The 20,604-nt window shown below is 42.6% G+C and overlaps 1 protein-coding gene across 3 annotated transcripts in view; it reads left to right on the top strand.

The window, feature by feature from the left end:
- Positions 1 to 20,604, top strand: part of LOC118399847 (protein kinase C delta type-like) — a 33,808-nt gene that overhangs the window by 3,026 nt on the left and 10,178 nt on the right. The window contains exons 2-5 of one of the 3 annotated variants that reach the window (XM_052473352.1): positions 16,079 to 16,174; positions 16,355 to 16,487; positions 16,667 to 16,936; positions 19,843 to 20,011. In XM_052473352.1, coding sequence (XP_052329312.1) covers positions 16,379 to 16,487; positions 16,667 to 16,936; positions 19,843 to 20,011 — 548 coding nt within the window. In that variant the 5' untranslated portion in view covers positions 16,079 to 16,174; positions 16,355 to 16,378. The remainder of the gene's footprint in view (positions 1 to 16,078; positions 16,175 to 16,354; positions 16,488 to 16,666; positions 16,937 to 19,842; positions 20,012 to 20,604) is intronic. The other 2 variants (XM_052473351.1, XM_052473353.1) reach the window with 2 other exon arrangements.

The following is a 20,604-nucleotide window of genomic DNA, read 5'->3' as shown; positions in this document are numbered from 1 at the left end:
GGTAATTGGGCTGAATCTACAACACGCTCCCGTACTCCATTATTTATCCCAGCAGTTAGAGAGGTGATGAGTTGGCTTCTTTTTTTCCTTTTTTACACGTTCTGCTACTTATAGTGACACTCTCGAAACACGTTCTCTCTGTCACCCACCTTGGATGACAGCAGTCTAGTAGCACCCAATGTTGCCTTCTTACATCATTTAGCATCTCTCAGCACCATGCTTGTCTCCATCCCACCCTGTGGTGTATTGTTTGTCGGTCTACCTCAGTCCCCACTGTGCTCTCTGTTGTCTGGCCATTGCACGAGGCTGTCTGCGGCTTGTGGTAATCAAGACCGTGTCGACTGTGAGCAAAGCAGAAATGGATACCTTAATGCGCCTAGACGACCACACGCACTAATGAGCAGCATTCCTGTTATACTGAGTGTGAATGAGCAGGTTTAAGGCATGCAGCAGAAACTAGATTTTTATATTTTTTACATTTAAATGCATTATGGGGGTGGAATGCTGTAACAACACAGAATAGAACAAATAATAAAAGTCCCATGATGGTAGTGACCTCTCATTACTCCTTATTTTATTAACCATTTATTCCCATTCATTTCCTTTTAATAAAATATTTATTATATTTGACTTTATTTAATTATAAATAATCTGCTACCTATGCTGTCTGAAAAAAAAGCACTATTTTAGTAGTTATTTCAAGTAAATAAGGCATACTTTTATCAATCACTTAGATAATGTATTTTCAGGTAGAGATACCTCGCAAGTGACTGCTTTCTATCCCTCTCGTGCGTTCTCTCTTCTCTCGGGTAACGGGGTCTCGGTGTCTGCTCACGGACGAGTAAGCGGACGTGCAATGGATTATGGTCATTGTAGTTAGTTTAGCACTGGAAATGTGGTAATTATGTAGAATGTTGGCTTGTTGGAAACTTCAACTCCCTACTACATAGCACAGCTTGATCTGATTTATCTCTTCAGAAACGGAGCATCGAGTTCACAGAAGGGGAAAAAAACGGAATGAAATGTAATTCAAATAATTGAACCTACGTCGGTCAATTAGTTGTTTAAAAAACGAAAAATTACCTTTTTGAACCCATAGCCACGGGCAAAAAGCTTAAGGCCGTCGCTCAAAAATTATAATGGCAACAATTTAGTGTAACCCTTTATGTATTACAAGGACATTGTGTAAGCGTTTGTATTGATTTGAGAGTCGGGTAAGTACGGTGGGGAAAGTGAATGCGAAAGCACTCCATGACCACAGACACGCTGCTCTGACCTTGAACTTGTTATTCCACCCCTCTCCCTCTGACTTTCTCTGTCTGTCTGGTTGGAATGTCTCATTGACCTGTGTGTGTTGGTGTCTGCCCATGTGCGCTCTAGGCTGTGTCTGCTGTCATGACCTCTGTCAGTGTGTGTGGTGTAGGTAGAGTGATGCATTATCAACTGATGGACGGGAAAGGAAGGTTTTCATTTACTCAGTATAGTCTCTACTGTAGAATACTTCCTCACACTCAAAGTTATAAGGGGTGTTAAAGTGTTATGCAAAACTGTGGAAATTAGTTTACATATTATATTACAGAGTGTGTTGTAAGACAGGTCCAGATAGAATCAAAAGGCCAAAATGCTAGTAACACTATCAAATCTAGTCCAATCAAATCATCTTAATACTTTCTTGCCACAGCAGTAGTCACCATTAAAGAGAGCATGTCATGGTAGTTTTTATTTATTTTGTCAAAGCTTAGGTGAAAGTGGAACACTTTAGGGGATGATCATATTCCAAGTTGATCACAAAAGTGTCCTTAAATATTCACTAATCATTGTAACCCCCCTCCCTAAACGGGAAGCATGGGGGAAGTCCAATGCACAAAATCAGCTGAAAAAAATGGTGGGAACCTGGTCTAAATCGGTGGTGCCTCGCAACACATCAAACCAATCAAATGCCTTGTTTGGAGCGGAGGAGCTCAATAGATTAGTGTCGTAGGTGCAATTGTGCATGAGTATGGCTGTGAAATCGCAAATTAAGACCCCATCAAAATATGTTGATGTGGCCTATACCTTGTTTGTGGTGAACCGTATGACTGTAACAGGAGCAAACAACCTTTTGCAAAGTAAATCTTCTTTATTGCGACTTGACTACACACGGGCTTTAGAAGAGCTAATGGGACCTGTCACGCTGAGTGATGGGTTTTCAAAAGCAGAATGTGACTCCTGTCGCAATCTTCTACTCATATAAAAGTGTATATACAGTGCTTTCGGGAAAGTATTCAGAACCCTTGACATTTTCCACGTTTTGTTACATTACAGCCTTGTTCTAAAATTGATTAAATTATTTGTTTCCCTCCTCAATCTACACACAATATCCCATAATGACAGCAAAAACAATTTTTTTGAAATTTTAACAAATGTATAAAAAATTCAAAATAAATATAAAATGTGCATAAGTATTCAGACCCTCTACTCAGTACTTTGTTGAAGCACCTTAGGCAGCAATTACAGCCTCAAGTTTTTTGGGGTATGACGCTAAGTTTGACACATCTGTATTTGGGGAGTTTCTCACATTCCTCTCTGCAGATCCTATCAAGGTCTGTCAGGTTGGATGGGGAGTGTCGCAACATCTTTTTAGGTCTCTTAAGAGATGTTCAATCGGGTTCAAATCCAGGCTCTGGCTGGGCCATTCAAGGACATTCATAGACTTGTCCCGAAGCCTCTCCTGCGTTGTCTTGGCTGTGTGCTTAGGGTCGCTGTCCTATTGGAAGATGAACCCCCTGAACACTCTGGAGCAGGTTTTCATCAAGTATCTCTCTGTACTTTGCTCCGTTCATCTTGCCCTCGATCCTGACTAGTCTCCCAGTCCCCGGCCGAACCTGGACGACGCTGGGCCAATTGTGTGCCGCCCTATGGGACTCCCAATCAGAGCCGGATGTGATGCAGCCTGGATTCGAACCAGGGACTGTAGTGACGCCTCTTGCACTGAGATGCAGTGCCTTAGACCACTGCGCCTCTCGGGAGCCCAACCACCGTAGGGATGGTTCCATCAGACCAGAGAATCTTGTTTCTCATGGTCAGAGTCCAAGCAGGCTGTCATGTGCCTTTTTACTGAGGAGTGGCTTCCGTCTGGCCACTCTACCATAAAGGCCTGAGTCGTGGAATGTTGCAGAGATGGTTGTCCTTCTGGAAGGTTCTCCCAACTCCACAGAGGAACTCTGGAGCTCTGTCAGAGTTACCATCGGGTTCTTGGTCACCTCCCTGACCAAGGCCCTTCTCCCCCGGTTGCTCAGTTTGGCCAGCGGCCAGCTCTAAGAATAGTCTTGGTGATTCCTAACTGCTTCCATTTAAGAATGATGGAGGTCACTGTGTTCTTGGGGACCCTTAATGCTGAAAAAAAATTGGTACCCTTCCCCATATGTGTCTCGACACAATCCTGTCTCGGATCTCTATGGACAATTACTTTGACCTCATGGCATGGTTTTTGCTCTGACATGCACTGCCAAATGTGGGACCTTATAGACCGGTGTCTGTCTTTCCAAATTATGTCCAATCAATTGAATTTACCACAGGTGGACTCCAATCAAGTTGTAGAAACATCTCAAGGATGATCAATGGAAACAGGATGCACCTGAGCTAAATTTCAAGTCTCATAGCAAAGGGTCTGAATACTTATGTAAATAAAGTATTTCTGTTTATTTCTAATAGATTTGGAGAGAAAAAACAACAGTTTTTGCTTTGTAATTATGGGGTATTGTGTGTAGATTGAGGAGGAAAAATATTTAAACCATTTTAGTATAAGGCTGTAACAAAACTAAATGGGATTAAGTCAAGGGGTCCGAATACTTTCCAAATGCAATATACATAAATGTGCCAATGACATGGAAATAATTTATGTTTTGTGAGGGAAAGTGCAAATTCTAGAGAACGAAAAGATGTGTCGCAGCTGTCTCAAACGCCAGAAGTACCAAAAGACTGTCTGTTCAGGAAAGCACCGAGAGTCTGGCGAGACAAGGCCTATTCAGGGACCCAGAGACAGATGACCACCCGCCAGATATAGGAATTCAACTGCTACAAGCATCGTTTTTGGTGCAACCTCGACTTGAAGTGACAACTAAAGTGATCACAGTTTTTGGGTGGAATTGTCCGTTTTAATTGTTTCATTAGTCCGTTGTTGACGTAGTCCCAAAATGTTTTGTTTTGTCAGCAATCAAGTTTTCAAAATATGTAACTTTCAAAATACAGAAATCATCCCAGCATGATGTATTTTGGATCATATGATGCAGTGGTATATGTCTTCAACATAGTCAGCCTAGAGCAATACCAAAGTATTTGATGCAAGAACTGCAAACACCATGTGCGCCTCACAGAATACCTCATCCAACATCCAGGGGTCCATGTCCAGTTTGACATGGCACAGAAAGACAGCAGGACCGTTGCAGAGCAGACAGACCTCATGCAGTGATTTGATGAAGACTGTTAGCTGAAGCCAGAGTCTGGAAAGCACTCAACCTCAAGTAGATCTGAGACATCAACCATATAGTATGTGTGCTTCTTGATCAGAAGGTGTTTGCTTTGACACCTGGAAGGTGCTACCCAAGCTTCCAGAACTTTCAAATAAATCTGTTGCACAAATTGAACTACGAGGAACTAGTGTGGTGGATCAGCAACCACAAACTGAACTTACACCGGGAGAAGAAGAAATGGTCTGCTCGTTTGTCATGCAGACAAGAGGCACAAACGTTGACGGTTGATTTCAGCTGTAGTGCTGAGACCCTAGAATGGAAATGATCTTCAATTCCACAGAGACGTAATGTAAGAAAGAGGAAATAAGACGTAGTACTGAAACCAATGACAATGTAGACTCACAAAACACGTGTATTTACTTTTATAACGTTACATTCTTTGTTGTGTAATTATTTGAATGGAACATATTCTGTGTTCCTTCTTACTGTTTATTTTGGTCATTATTTTTTACTTACAATTTGATGTACTGTTAACATTGTTCCTGTTGTTGCTGTCTGAAACTGTATATCGGTATATGTTTTATGGGCTGTGATGTGTACACTGCAAAAGCAGTAACACAACGGCTATAGCCTTTTAACAATTCTCTAGGCCAACACTGGGGGGAAAGCCCACACGTTTTCTGTTTTGAAAGTTGTGTAGTACACTTTACTTGTTTCATCCAGAAATGGCAACTACAAGTTAATTTACAATAGAGTCATAACATCCACTGAACATGGATCTTTCCAAATCTGGATTTTATTGGTCAAGTGAAAAGCGAAAGATTAAAACAAATAACTTTATGAACAGGTAACTATGGGTGACAGGTCACATCTTGGCCCACTCTATACTTTAAATCAGTGGTTCCCAACCGGGGGTACTTGGCTTATCCACAGGGGGTACGGTGGATTCATGAGACCATAGGCTTACAGGTCAAATGCACATAATTCAGTTCGTGGTACAGTAACTGAAAAAGGTTGGGAACCACTGCTTTAGATAAATGAGTATTAGGACAAATCTGTAAGCTAAATGATTTATTTACAGTGTGTGTATGGCATACATTCTACTCTTCCATACAGCTCAATGGTAAAAGGGCCTGTTTCCACAACAAGAATATCTTAGACTACATACCGTAAGGCTTTTGAAATGTTAAGCAGATGAGACAATGCCTACAGTATTAATCTAAAGCCCTAAATTGTCATGAATCATCATCACTTAAGTGTTCATCATCCTCCAAAACCTCAGTGGTGATAGACAGTAAGGCTATTGCATGTCTCATTTCAGTAATGGGCAGAGCAGATATTTTTTTTCCTCATTTCAGAAAATTAAAATAATTGCGCTCAGAAAGTTGACAATTTTGTCACAGGTACCCTCATTGGCTGATGTGCAATAAACAGAGACACTCCCATGAACACCTGATGCTCCCGTTTTATTGCTTCTTTAATCAGGACAACATTTTTCAGCTGTGCTAACATAATTGGAAAAGGGTTTTCTAATGATCAATTAACCTTTTTAAAATGATGAACTTGGATTAGCTAACACAACATGCCATTGGAACACAGGAGTGATGGTTGCTGATAATGGGCTTCAGTACGTCTATGTAGATATTCTATTAAAAATCAGCGGTTTCCAGCTACAATAGTCATTTACAACATTAACAATGTCTGCACTGTATTTCTGATCAATTTGATGTTATTTTAACAGACAGAAAATGTGCTTTTCTTTCAAAAACAAGGACATTTCTAAGTGACCCTAAACTTTTGAACGGTAGTGTGTATACTAAAATGCACAACTGATTCAAGAATTAGCAGATAACACTCATTTTACAAGTCAAATAATACCAGGGCATATAAAATCATAGGTACATACTCATACGCATGGTATGCCCCCCACCCCACATAGCTGCAACCATATCCACTCAGCACTCCCTCTCTCACCACATAGCCATACCTCCACCCCCTCCTCCCCCCAAATCACCATTGAACCATTGTGTGGACCTCATCGACAGCCAATCCAATGAGACGCTCGTGGAACAATGACGTTTGAGGTAGGCCTCACCATTTTTTCTCTGAGCCAATTAAAGTTTCCGGAGTCCAGAAGACAATCGTGTATTCACCCTCGGCAATTTTCTTACCCTTCTTCACACTTTGACCTGTGGATGTGCCTGCTATTCCTTCAGAATACAAACCTGATCGTTGATTAATGTGAAACTACTATTACCATCCATTTATCCACTTTCAATAAATCACAGACTGTTGGCCACACTTGATACACTAAACTTTTACCATAGCCTGTAGGTAAACTCACCAACATGTCTCTTTTCTTTGAGAGTGTTCAAGCAGAAGAGGGAGGGTTCTTGAAATGTAACAGCCAATCAAAATCTTGCATCTGGGAGCCAGTGGACCATTCAATACAGAATTCAATACAATACAGAATTCTCCAAACAACAATGTGATTTTGGAGGTATGGCAAAATGAGACTACCCCCCTCCCTACCTAATTTATGATTTCTCTATTGCTCTAGTTGTGTGTAAGGACATGGTTATCTTGCACAAGCAGCTGCCATATAGTTTAACCATATTAACACAAAGAGATGACGTATTAACAGACATAGAGTAGTAAATTACACTGACGCCCTTTTTTTCCAAAGTCAAAATGGCAATTTCAGTCACAATGAGCAATAACTTCAGTAGAAAACATTATTCTTTGAGTTGACACACACAGTAGCTATTATCTAATCCAGGCTGACGTAGGTTCAGGTTCATTATTGCGTGGAGGCTGTTTGCTTAACTGTAATTGCTAGGGCTGGGCCTGGCCCTGCTCAATAGACCCTCCTTGTCCTCTGGTTGGAGACGTTTCCCCCCCCATCTCTCCTCTCTCTCACATCTCAGGTTCCAGTCACTCTGGCCATCTAGGTCTAAGTAGAACTTTGTCAACAGCACAGAGAGCCTTTTACCGTTCAGAGGACACAGTCTTCGCTGCTCAGTCTTGGAGTCAGAGTGACAAAATGCTGTTTGAACTGAATTGAGCTTGGCCTGGAATAGCCTGGGTTCTAATCTCATAATCCTGGTGCTAGAGGAATCCCACGGCTTGGGAAATGGTTTGTGTAAGATTGATTCTTAACATTGTGCACCAGCTGTGTTTGTCATATTTCCCGGGTGAGTGAACATTTGGTTGTGGTGGGGCCTGTGCATGTACTCTACACACTCACTGTAAACTCAGACAGATTGACGGATCCATATTCTGTTGTTGAACAGAGAATTCACATCAAGGCACTTTGATTAATGGACAGGCCAACACAGACCCTGAGCCAGCCCAGCAGCAGACAGTGTACATTATGAGAGAGAGCGTGTTTGGTAGAGCGATGAAAAAGAAGATGAGACTGACTGTTTATTCGTCTACAGTAAACAGACCATCAGGTCAGCTGTTTGGGTCCACCCATTTTGTCCTAAAACAGCCTGCTGTATGTGTGGTCAGAGAGGATTCCCACAAATCTTAGCATGGTACCCACGGGGCATGATTGGAGAACCAGGAAAACCTGTCACATCTGTAAAATTAGAACAGCAAGGGGTTTGAAAAGGTGTATAAACATTTGGTTTTGAATAATCAAATGTATAATGCAGCCGTTTTTATCTCTGTCACATAATTTCTGGGTAACAATGAATGACTTTACTGTTTTTAAATTATTTCATAGCAAAATGCAATTTCTCAAGCAAGAATTTTGCTCGGACAGTGGGAGTGGTCTGAGAGAGGGGCCTAATGGGAGGGATGTGTAACCTTAACTAGATGTTATTGGCAGAGAGCAGGGCTAACTCTCTTTTGTTATTGGTTTATTAAATTATACGTCCAAAAACCTCACCCAGCCAAACAAGCTGAAATTTCAGCCGGTGTTTTCAAACAGCTCTTACACTAAAGGGGCATTATCATAATGTTCACCATTTCACAGTATTTTTCCAACCTCATATTGTGGACATGTATATAAAACAGAAAACTCCACATTTTAACTGACTTGCCCCTTCAAAGCAGGTCTTTCCGCCCACCTAGTCCCAACTTTCACCTGTATCTGTATAATAAGAGCAGAAAACTAAGTCTTTGATTTAGGGTGTTTTTTAAAGAAGCTCCAATGGTGTTTGCAGAGTGGAAGGTTGGTGCTCAGTGGGTGAGAGGGCTGTTTACAGTAAGTGGAGAGAGTGGAAGGTTGGTGCTCAGTGGTGAGGGGGCTGTTTACAGTAAATGGAGAGAGTGGAAGGTTGGTGCTCAGTGGGTGAGAGGGCTGTTTACAGTAAGTGGAGAGAGTGGAAGGTTGGTGCTCAGTGGGTGAGAGGGCTGTTTACAGTAAGTGGAGAGAGTGGAAGGTTGGTGCTCAGTGGGTGAGAGGGCTGTTTAGAGTAAATGGAGAGAGTGGAAGGTTGGTGCTCAGTGGGTGAGGGGGCTGTTTACAGTAAATGGAGAGAGTGGAAGGTTGGTGCTCAGTGGGTGAGAGGGCTGTTTACAGTAAGTGGAGAGAGTGGAAGGTTGGTGCTCAGTGGGTGAGAGGGCTGTTTACAGTAAGTGGAGAGAGTGGAAGGTTGGTGCTCAGTGGTGAGGGGGCTGTTTAGGTAAATGGAGAGAGTGGAAGGTTGGTGCTCAGTGGGTGAGAGGGCTGTTTACAGTAAGTGGAGAGAGTGGAAGGTTGGTGCTCAGTGGGTGAGAGGGCTGTTTACAGTAAGTGGAGAGAGTGGAAGGTTGGTGCTCAGTGGGTGAGAGGGCTGTTTACAGTAAATGGAGAGAGTGGAAGGAGAGAGGGTGGGGTTGTCCAGACTGTTTTCAGTCTTGCTTTGACCACCAGATGACAGTTATGATAAGAAAACAGTTAGGAGCTGAACATGACAGTATGCCAGTGGAGGGGAGGACAGTAGCAGGTAACCCAACTTTGGTTTGTCATAGGGATGTGCACTGTTATTCACATTTTTGAATGAACGTTAGTATTCAAATAGTTTTGTTAGTATTAATTTTTGCGAGCTAAAAATATATAGTCTAATATATATATATAGGCCTATTTTGACCTGATTTTTAACCCTTAAAATTATATTTCTAAATGAAATGAAAATATCCTTGTGACATTGGTACATACAAGGATTTACCATGACATTTCAAATAATACATTTAAGAAAATGTACAACTTTTCAATGTCTTTTTTATGATGTGTGTTGTGCCCCCATAAAAAGACATGTATCCTTCACACGTGTAGCTTGTTTTGCTTGGCCAGTCAAAGTGGCAAAGAGAGGCTCAATGTGTATGTAGCAAGTGGAGTGAGAGTTCACTAATGCAATATAACATTTAGCGAAATGAGAAGGAGTAGTCTACAACAAGCTGTTCTTTTAACGGAATGGGGTTGGGGAGAAAGTGCAGCATGTGGCCTCAAGCTACTCTTAGCTGTAGCAGAGTTGTCTGCTTGCCCCGTATAACCTCCACAGATGCAGCAATATAGTGCCAGCCTCTCCCTCACGCAGCAGTGCTCAGGCTAAAAACTACAGTACCAGTCAAAAGCTTGGACACACCTACTCATTCAAGGGTTTTTCTTTATTTGGACTATTTTCTACATTGTCAACACTATGAAATAACACATTGGAATCATGTAGTAATAAGTAAAAAAGTGTTAAAACAAATCAAAATATATTTGAGATTCTTCAAAGTAGTCGCCCTTTGCCTTGTTGACAGCTTTGGTAACAGAATGATACATTTTAGTCACTGTGAACTCTCATTATCCTCCCTCCTCATGAAGGACAGTATTTGAAAATATCTTAAAGATATGTGCTGTTTTGGCAACAGAAAGACAAGACACTAGGTAATATTTCTTCAATTTACAGAAGGCAAATCATTTCTGCTAATCTAAATATAAATGTTGATAGTTGGCAGGGTTCTTCAACATTATTGTGCTTTAATGTATTTCTAATAATTTTAAACTACTTTTTCTGCTAGATGTTTCCTAAAACCTCGTTTCCATTTGTGTGACCAGAAATCTAAGCTTAGTCCTAATTTTTAGGATGGAAAATGGTTGAAACATTTTACATATGGAAATTCCCTCAGTTGTTCACCTTTATAAACCTAGTCATCTGTATTCTCCTGGAACTCCTTATCAGCCTCAACCTCCTCCACTCATTATTTAACTAGGCAAGTCAGTAAATAACAAATTCTTATTTTCAAATGCGGCCTAGGAACAGGGGCAGAACGACAGATTTTTACCTTGTCAGCTCGGAAATTTGATCTTGCAACCTTTCAGTCACTAGTCCAACACTCTAACCACTAGGCTACCTGCCGCCCCAAATATGGCATCCACAGTAGAGGGAAACGGCGCCCCACAGACATTGTAATTGTTATTGGGTTTTCTTTGTTTTCAGTAACTTTTTTTGTTAATGTAATATCGCAAATGGACGTGGCAGTTTCACCATGAAGGATTCCAGCTTTAAAGGGAATTTTCACAATTTTTCAACATCAAATTCATTATCTCCAGCCACCCTCCTAACATCAACATGTAAAAGTTGCAGGTACATGTATCTGTGCTTTTGTAGTCTAAAAGATGGACGATAAGTGTTTCAGTGGACATCAGCCGGTGACATTGATAACATCTGTTGTGCATCATGTGACTTTAACCAACTATGAGCAGGCAAAGATTACTTTACTCATCCATGTATGTAGGTAGCAGCCAGGAGTCAACAGCTACTGAAACACTGCATGATGACATGATGGAAACGCACAGTCATTGCCATTGCCCCTGTCCCATACTGTAGATAGCAGATCAGCTGAAAGTAATGATGATTGAGCCAAACAGAAGCTCCCAGTCTAAACCTGACAGTCCTGCTTGGGCAGAGCCCTGTGCTTAGTGCTGAGGCCACTGCCTCCCTCTCTAATGACATCTCTCTTCAATGCCAACCTTTCTACAAATGTACACTGGTCTGTGTTGTTCCACTGAATATTCCTTCCCTCAAGATATATACATTGAGTACACCTTCCTAATATTGAGTTGCACCTCCCTTTTTTCCCTAAGAACAGGCTCAATTTGTCGGGGCATGGACTCTAAAAGGTGTCAAGCTTTCCTCAGGGATGCTGGCCAATGTTGACTCCAATACTTCCCACGGTTGAGTCAAGTTGGCTTGGTGTCCTATGGGTGGTAGACCATTCTTGATACACACAGGAAACTGTTGAGGTGTGAAAAACCCAGCAGCGTTGCAGTTCTTGATACAGTCAAACCGGTGCACCTGGCACCTACTACCATACCCCGTTTAAATGCACTTACATCTTTTGTCTTGCCCATTCACCCGCTGAATAGCACACATACACAATCCATATCTGAATTGTCTCAATGATTAAAAATCCTTCCTTAACCTGTCTCTAAATCTATACTGATTTGAAGTCGATTTAAGTGACATCAATAAGGGATCATCACATTAACCTGGGTTCACCTAGTTAGTATGTCATGGAAAGAGCAGGTGTTCTTAATGTTTTGTACACTCAGTGTATATTAACACATACTGTGCCTAAATGTGATATTTTAGTTTTATATTTATGGTTACTCTGGCCCTTTAATTTCAGCACAACAGCTAAATAGTTACTTGAGTGCCTAATCTAAATAGCACAGTTGAGGCCCTCTGGCTCCAAGTCATATTTCCTAAAGAAAACACTCACACAGAGAAACCTATTCTACCCACAGCCTCTTCAAGTGGACGTCTCTCTGACTCCACTCTCGAGAGGTCTGAAGACTGTATATGTCGCTAATGTTTGATTTTTCACTCCTGTCCAGTACCCTGCCTTTCAGTATGCTGCCCACTTCCGCTGTTTCCCTCCGTCTCTCTTTCCCCTCTCCTGTTATTTTTGCACACTCCCTCCCCGGCTGCTTGTGCACACTTTTTCCAGTCTCTCTGGGGAGACAACAGATCTCTTTTACAACGTTGTGTGCATATGGCTGACAGTCTACAAGAGAGCGCAAATGTATTTACTATGTCTATATCAATGTTATGTAATGTACTGTAGCTGTTTCAGACAGCTGGCATCCAGTCTTTAGTTGCTTTTGGGCTTATTTCCAAGTCGACTCCAAAGTCTACTTCCGGAAGCAGGGATTCCCAATTTCCCATGCAACCATATCTTTTGTGTTTATCTACATGGGTAGCGCGTGGGCGGAGAAAGACAGTGGGAGAGTTTCACTCACAGCTGTTTCAGCCCTCTTGACCTCAGGCCATTAGGCTCGGGTGATATACTGTATACCGGGGTATTTCAAAATACCGATGGTATGATTTTCAATACGTGCTGCGTCACTGCTTATAACTATAAGAAATCTAAGCTGTGTCAAATAACTTCTATCCAGCTCAGGGCTCCAGCTTGGCATTTGGTTTGCTAACTTGCTAGCTAAGTGGTTAGATGTCAAGCTTCTTGGTTACAGCCGATGCATTCAATCCCCTCCTGGATCAAGATCCCTGTTGCCTATCATGTTTTGGGTGCACATTTGGTAATACTGTATACCCTGGTATGGTACAGAAACGGTATGAAAATCAGGATATCACCCAACCCTACTAACTACTATCCCTCAATGGGATCAGATTCACAGTTCACTTTAAGTCCCGGAGAGGGAGTGAGTGAGAGCAGTACCATTAGTTAACCTAATGAAACCAGAACCTGTTCTGACTTCAGACATGTACAATACCAGTAACTGTGAGCTGAATGCTCCTCAATGCCACAAGGTGTTCCAGTCTACATGACTAACCCAGATAATGACTGACATACAATCATGTAAAAATGAGCACGAACACAAATCAGTGTCTGACTGATTTCTCTTTTTACACACAAGGACACTTGTACCACTACATTGGCAGTACATACTGTATGTTATGTTGCAGAGAAGTTAAAGGATAAGACCTTATCATATTCTTAGCTAATACCACACTGTACCAACACACAACGCTTTGATAAGAACAGCCACAGGACTTCTGAGTGGCTGGAGTCACGAGATGTCACATTAGTTGGGTTACGGGGTAGTACTTCACTGAAATCACTGTTTGTTAATCCACATGAGTATTGCCACAAACACTGAAAAGAGGAAATTGGAGTAGCTACAACACAAAGCTCACAAGAAAACGGCTGTGTGGAAATTCTTGAAGGAATTCTGTAGGATTTCATGGCTGCTTGGGGAATTATGATGTAGGCTAATGCCGCCTCCCTCTTTGGCATGCTAACGTTAGCTCTGTGACGAACTGTAGCTCTGTTGTTCAAATGTTTTGTTCTAAAGAAGCCTTATGTAAGAAGGTAGTTCACCATTCACTCACTTACCATTAGCCTTAGTGATGAGGGGGAAATGGATACAGCTGCATATTATTTTTGACGATATATCGTATAGTTTTGACGATCTCGCAATATTATTTTTGCGCTAGTTGTCTGCACCCTCTTATCTTTTTTTAATTGGGGTGGGGGATCTACACTTTCAGCAGTTTTCTCATGGCTCTCTCTTGTCCCTCTGCAGCAGACAGGATGAGCAATATATTTGGGTAATGTAAAGCAGGAGCTGGTGCACACACAGAGAAAAAAATATTTAGTTTAGAGGTGCTAACTAACAGTGAATAAACTGTAAGCTATAAAAGAAAATTGTTGCATACTCATATATGGAGTACCAGTCAAAAGTTTGGGCACACCTACTCAGTCAAGGGTTTTTCTTTATTTTGACTATTTTCTACATTGTAGAATAATAGTGAAGACATCGACTATGAAATAACACATATGAGAACATGTAGTAACCAAAAAAAGTGTTAAACAAATCCAATATTTTAGATTCTTCAAAGTAGCCACCCTTTCCCTTCATGACAGCTTTGCATTCTTTGGCATTCTTTCAACCAGCTTCATGAGGAATGATTTTCCAACAGCCTTGAAGGAGTTCTCACATGTGCTGAGCACTTGTTGGCTGCTTTTCCTTCACTCTGCGGTCCAACTCATCCCAAACATCTCAATTGGGTTGAGGTCAGGTGATTGTGGAGACCTGGTCATCTGATACAGCACTCCATCACTCTCCTTCTTGGTCAAATAGCACTTACACAGCATGGAGGTATGTTGGGTCATTGTCCTTTTGAAAAACAAATGATAGTCCCATTAAGCACAAACCCAGATGGGATGGCGTATCGCTGCAGAATGCTGTGGTAGCCATTCCGGTTAAGTGTGAATTCTAGAATTCTAAATAAAATCACAAAGCACCATCACACCTCCTCTTCCTCCATGCTTCACGGTGGGAAACACACATGCGGCAATCATCCGTTCACCTACTCTGTGTCTCACAAAGACACAGCGTTTGGAACCAAAAATCTCAAATTTCCACCGGTCTAATGTCCATTGCTCGTGTTTCTTGGCCCTAGCAAGTCTCCTCTTCTTATCGGTGTCCTTTTTTAGTAGTGGTTTCTTTGCAACAATTTGACCATGAAGGCCTGATTTTACACAGTCTTTTGGAAAAAGCATTCCAGGTGAAGCTGGTTGCGAGAATGCCAAGAGTGTCCAAAGCTGTTATCAAGGCAAAGGGTGGCTGGCTACTTTGAAGAATCTAAAATCAAATATATTTTGATTTGTTTAACACTTTTTTTTTGGTTACTACATGATTCCATATGTGTTATCGTAGTTTTGATGTCTTCAATATTATTCTACAATGTAGAAAATAGTACAAATAAAGAAAAACCCTTGACTGAGTAGGTGTGTCCTAACCATTGACTCGTACTGTATATAGTGTGCAACTCTCTTTATTTTTATCGAGCAATTTATTTGGAACATTGAAATCTCAATATATAGACAATCGTGCAAATTGCAATACATATTGTATCGGCACCTATCGTGATAGTATTATATCGTGAGGTCCCTGACAATTCCCAGCCCTAATTAGACCCATTGGGTTATGAAAGACATTGATTCCCCGAAATGACATGTAGGAACAAAAGGTGTCCTAATCCGGGAAACTGCTGTCACCTTTTCAAATTGTTGGTAGCAGTAAGCTGATGAGTGAGCAGTCTTACTGGACTTGCCAGTTCACATTTATCCAGCCAACGTCATGGATCCTTTGACAGTGAGTGCAGCCTTCATGAAAAAAATGTGGTTTGTTTAGCTTTGAAGCTGTATGGAAAACATTGTCAGGCCTTTTGTGGTCTGTAAGATTGTGGAGTCCACAAGCGGCATGCTGGCCACAATCTTTTGTGTTGCTGTGCTGTGTATCCAGTCAGCTGTCTCACAGCCTTGTCTCCTCTTTCCTCTAAGCTCCTGGTCTCCGCTTTGGTAGAGGTTTTAGTCACTATATCGTCAAAACCGACCTCATCCTTTCTGGGTTTCGATAAGGTGTAGGGAGGTGTAGGGATTTGGTTGGCCTCATGACCCAGGGAAGGACCCCTATGACTACATCTCAAAGGCGTGTCTAAGTCGGCCAACAAAAAACTATTGGCGGAGGGAAAGGAAAAGCCGGCGGACCAAATTTAGAGCACTCTCCCTCTCTGTGACTTAATGTGGCGTGTGTTTCTGATCCCAATGATTTTCTGTCTGATTCTCTCTTCTTCTCCCGCTGTCTTATATTGCTCTCTCTCTCCAACTCTCTCACATAGTCCCTGGGACAGGAGAGGAATTTCTTCTTCTCCTGAGACTTTCACAATGGTCTCTCTCCCCTCTGATGTCGCAATGTAGGGTGTTATTTTAGCATGGTACGTGACAGTGGGTAGCTTCCACTTCCTCTGTATTTCCTGTCTCTTTGGTGGCCCACAGCTGTGCCTTTTGTGTTTTTACTTTGTGTTTTTAGAATATGTGTTGAGTATGAGTGTTTGTTTGTGCTGTGCAGCCTTATGTCTTTCATAATTGTAACCCTGACTGCGTATGTTTTACAGGAGGCTGCTGACTGAGTGGTCACCATGGAGCCCTTCCTGCGCATCGCCTTTAATGCGTTTGATGTGGGAGTCCTGCCCCCCTCGACTAACAATCCCTTCTGTGCCATTAAGATGAAGGAGTCCCTCAGCACTGGTCAGTAGCACTACCCATAGAGTACTACCAAACTGTACATACACACACCTCTCACTCACACCTTTTTCTCTCTCTCCCTGCCTTTCACATGTACACAACCACACTTTATGGCAAGCACATGTGTAATCTGTATGTAGTAGTGTAACTCATCTCCCTCCCTCTCTCCTCTCACTCTCCAGAGCGAGGGAAGACCCTGGTCCAGAGGAAACCCACTATGTACCCAGCCTGGAAGTCCTGTTTCGACGCCCACATCTACGAGGGCCGTGTCCTGCAGGTGATTCTGATGAAGACCACAGAGGAGCCATTGGCCGAGGCCACGGTGGGCGTGTCCGTGCTGGCCGAGCGCTGTAAGAAGGGCAATGGCTGTGCTGAATTCTGGGTAGACCTGCAGCCTTCTGGGAAGGTTCAAATGGCCATCCAGTTCTTTACGCAGGACACAGACACAACAGGTAGTAGCCCAAACATACATGCTCTCAATCTGACACTTACTGTATATCTCTCTGTCTCTCTCTGTACTCTCTAGCACTCATAAACACTGGTTAGACAGTAAACAGTGGCCTCTAGTGGTATATGGATAATTGTGCTGGAGGGGATGGCCGCCGTTTTACAGGCTCCTGAACAATAGTTAAACATTTTTATTATTATAATTATTTCGATTTTTATATTTTTATCTCCCAAAATTTCGATCTTGTCTCATTGCTGCAACTCCCCAACTGGCTCGGGTGGTGAAGGTCGAGTTATGTGTCTTCCGAAACATGACCCACCAAGCTGCGCTTCTTAACACCCATCCGCTTAACGCAGAAGCCAGCCGCACCAATGTGTGGGAGGAAATAGTCTTTCAACTGACGACCATGGTCAGCCTGCAGGTGCCCGGCTCGCCACAGGGAGTCGCTAGAGCGCAGTAAGCCAAGTAAACCCCCACCCGGCCAAACCCTCCCCTAACCCGGACAACACTGGGCCAACAGTGCGCCGCCCTATGGGACTCCCAATCACCGTCTGTAGTGACGCCTCTCGCACTGCGATGCATTGATCAATAACAGGGATCAATAACCTCGATTTGGATAAGGACTTCTATTTCAACAAATCAGAGGGAAAGGACATAATGCTCATCCCAGAACGGGCCCAAATCCCCGTCACTCGGAGGCGCTATAGATAAGCTGTAGACCACACTATTTACCAAGAGAGTTTTATTTTTTTTTATAGTTGTCTATTTACCACCACAAACCGATGCTGGCACGAAAACTGCACTCAACGAGCTGAATAAGGCCATAAGCAAACAAGAAAATGCTTACCCTGGACCCACTCCAAATCACATACCGCCCCAACAGATCCACTATTGCACTCCACACCGCCTTTTACCAACCTGGACAAAAGCAACACTTAGAATGTGGTTCATTGACTACAGCTCAGCATTCAACACCATAGTGCCCTCCAAGCGCATCACTAAGATAAGGATCCTGGGATTAAACACCTCCCTCTGCAATTGGATATTGGACTTTCTGACGGGATGCCCCCAGGTGGTGATGGTAGGCAACAGCGATAGGCTTGACTGGCTGCATCACCGCAAGGCTCTACAGAGTGTAGTGCGTATACCTCGGTACATCACTGGGGCTCTCTGCCATCCAGGATTTCTATACCAGGTGGTGTCAGAAGAAGGCCCTACAAATTGTCAAAGACTCCAGCCACCCAACTTAGTCTGTTCTCTCTGCGACCGCACGGCAAGTGGTACTTGGGCGCCAAGTCTGGGACCAAAAGGCTCCTGAACAGCTTCTACCCCAAAGCCAATAAACTGATGAACACTTAATCTGCTTTTCACCCCCTACCTCAATCACTCACCCAACTCCCTCAAACTCTAGTACACTGACTCTATAGGTACTCCTTACATATAGCCTCGTTATTGTTATTTTATTATGTTCATATTTTATTTCTGTCTATTTGTTAATGTTATTACATTGCAACTGCATTGTTGGAAAAGGGCTCGTAAGTAAGCATTTCATGGTAAAGTCTGCACTCGTTGTATTCGGCGCATGTGAGAAATATATTTGATTTGATTTAGAGAAATATGCTGCTGCACAAGTCTGCCATGCCAGCTCGTCACATTGAGCTCAGCCTAGCCCAGAAGCCCTGCAGGCCCTGAAAGGGGGAGTGTGTGTATCTACAGCTGGCATATGACCCAGGCCTAGGGAGGGACTGTATGTGGGAGTGTCCCATTCAGGCTGAAACTGCTCTAGCTTGGCCCGGGCTAGGCTATGCAGGAGAAGCATCCATCATACCCCCCTCTCTCTGCAGGTTTCCTGAAATGCAGCCCAGACTGTGGTATATTTAGGCCTGTGTGTCTGAGTAGCCCCCTTTGCCTGACTCTGTCACCAGCCTGTATCCAGAGCTGGCAGGCAGGAGCAACTCCTCTCTAAACATACACACCAGTCAATGGAATGAGATCTTTTTTTCTTCTTCTCGATCTATTCATCTTCCCGTCTGTCTGTGTCCTCCCTCACTCTCTTTTGTGTCTTCTCACAGTCCTCATATCAGTTTTTATTTTCTTTGTTTACCTCTCTCACGCCCCTCTCATTTTCTTTTCATGACCTTTGACCCAGCCCCCTTGGCTTCCTCCAGCTGCATCCACATTTCCCAGAAGGTCGTCACGGTTTACTCTGAAAGTCAAACTAGTGTGACCTCAGTCTGTAGATCTCTTTTCCTTAATCTATCCCAATTTGATGGTTCATGTTTTGTAAATGGTATTTCTATAGCAAATAGATAATCTCTAACTCTAAGACTCAACTTATGCAGGTTTAGAATATAACAATGTAGATACAAGGTGCATGAATTTTTGCAATTCCATTTATTTAATTTTTTTACCAAGGTGCCATTTGTAACAACGTTTCCATCACTAGTTTTCCACCATTTCATGATGATTTACCTGACACATGAAAAAAGTCACGACCAGGCTGATGGAAATGCCAACAGACAATTTATTCGTTCGACATGGTGGGATCTTTTTGTCTCTGTAAAATCTATTATGCGAGAAATGGTGATTGGAAACCCATTTTTATGTGCAAATATTGAACTAAAAAGCATCATATTGGAGTAAACTTGGTCTTCCCACTATGACTCGGGAAACCATACAGTTTATTAGGCTACAGATGAAATAAGTTATGAAGAACTTTACAGGGTGGTGAGTGCAAGGCTTTGATGCTCCTTTGCAATAAATATCGAAGGTGACATGGTGATCGATGCTTGGCTGCCGTTTGACAGTAATAATATCTACTGTAATAAAATGTCTCAATATCACCCACAGACACAATGGTATGACTGAGAACATAGAATCATTAGCTTGATCATTTTCATGTGTCCCCAGCAGCGTTTAAATCGACAGTGAAGATGCGCGAAGTGGAGGACGAGCCGAAGACACTGAACCGAAGGAGAGCCATTAAACAGCCCAAGGTGCACTTCGTCAAGAACCATGAATTCACCGCCACCTTCTTCGGACAGCCCACCTTCTGCTCTGTCTGCAGGGAGTTTGTCTGGTGAGAGACGGAGAATACCTATCCTAACACCACCATGACCAAATCAAAGTGTATTGGGCACATACATGGTTAGCAGATGTTAATGCGAGTGTAGCGAAATGCTTATGCTTCTAGTTCTGACAGTGCAGTAATATCTAACAAGTAATCTAACAATTCCACAACAACTACCTAATACGCACAAATCGAAGTAAAGCGATGGAATAAGAATATGCACATATAAATGTGTTGATAAGCGATGACCGAGCAGCATAGGCAAGATGGTGTATAATACCATCCATACTGACCATGGAAAAAGAGCATGACTTTCTCACACGTCATTACTGCATCAAAGAGTGGGCTTTCAACCTGGTTTACTTGTGTAGTTGTTTGTTTTACACGGCAAATGGTATTATGCCTTGGCCTAGCAGTAAACCAGCGTACAGAGAGAGTTGACTGATTACCCCAAAACCAGCCCCTATGGGTTCTCTAAGTAGACCCATTAGCAGCCCTAATTGTTCCCTGACTGGAGGAGCCAGGCCAATAATAACAATAAGACTGGCTATCGCGCGACCTGTAATGTGAGCTCTGTAAGACACTGTCTTGGGAAAACCCAC

Source organism: Oncorhynchus keta, chromosome 21 (genome assembly GCF_023373465.1).
Source record: "Oncorhynchus keta strain PuntledgeMale-10-30-2019 chromosome 21, Oket_V2, whole genome shotgun sequence".
Lineage (NCBI taxonomy): Eukaryota > Metazoa > Chordata > Actinopteri > Salmoniformes > Salmonidae > Oncorhynchus > Oncorhynchus keta.
The sequence above is the reverse complement of the archived record's forward strand: the minus strand, read 5'-3'. Positions and strand labels throughout refer to the sequence as shown.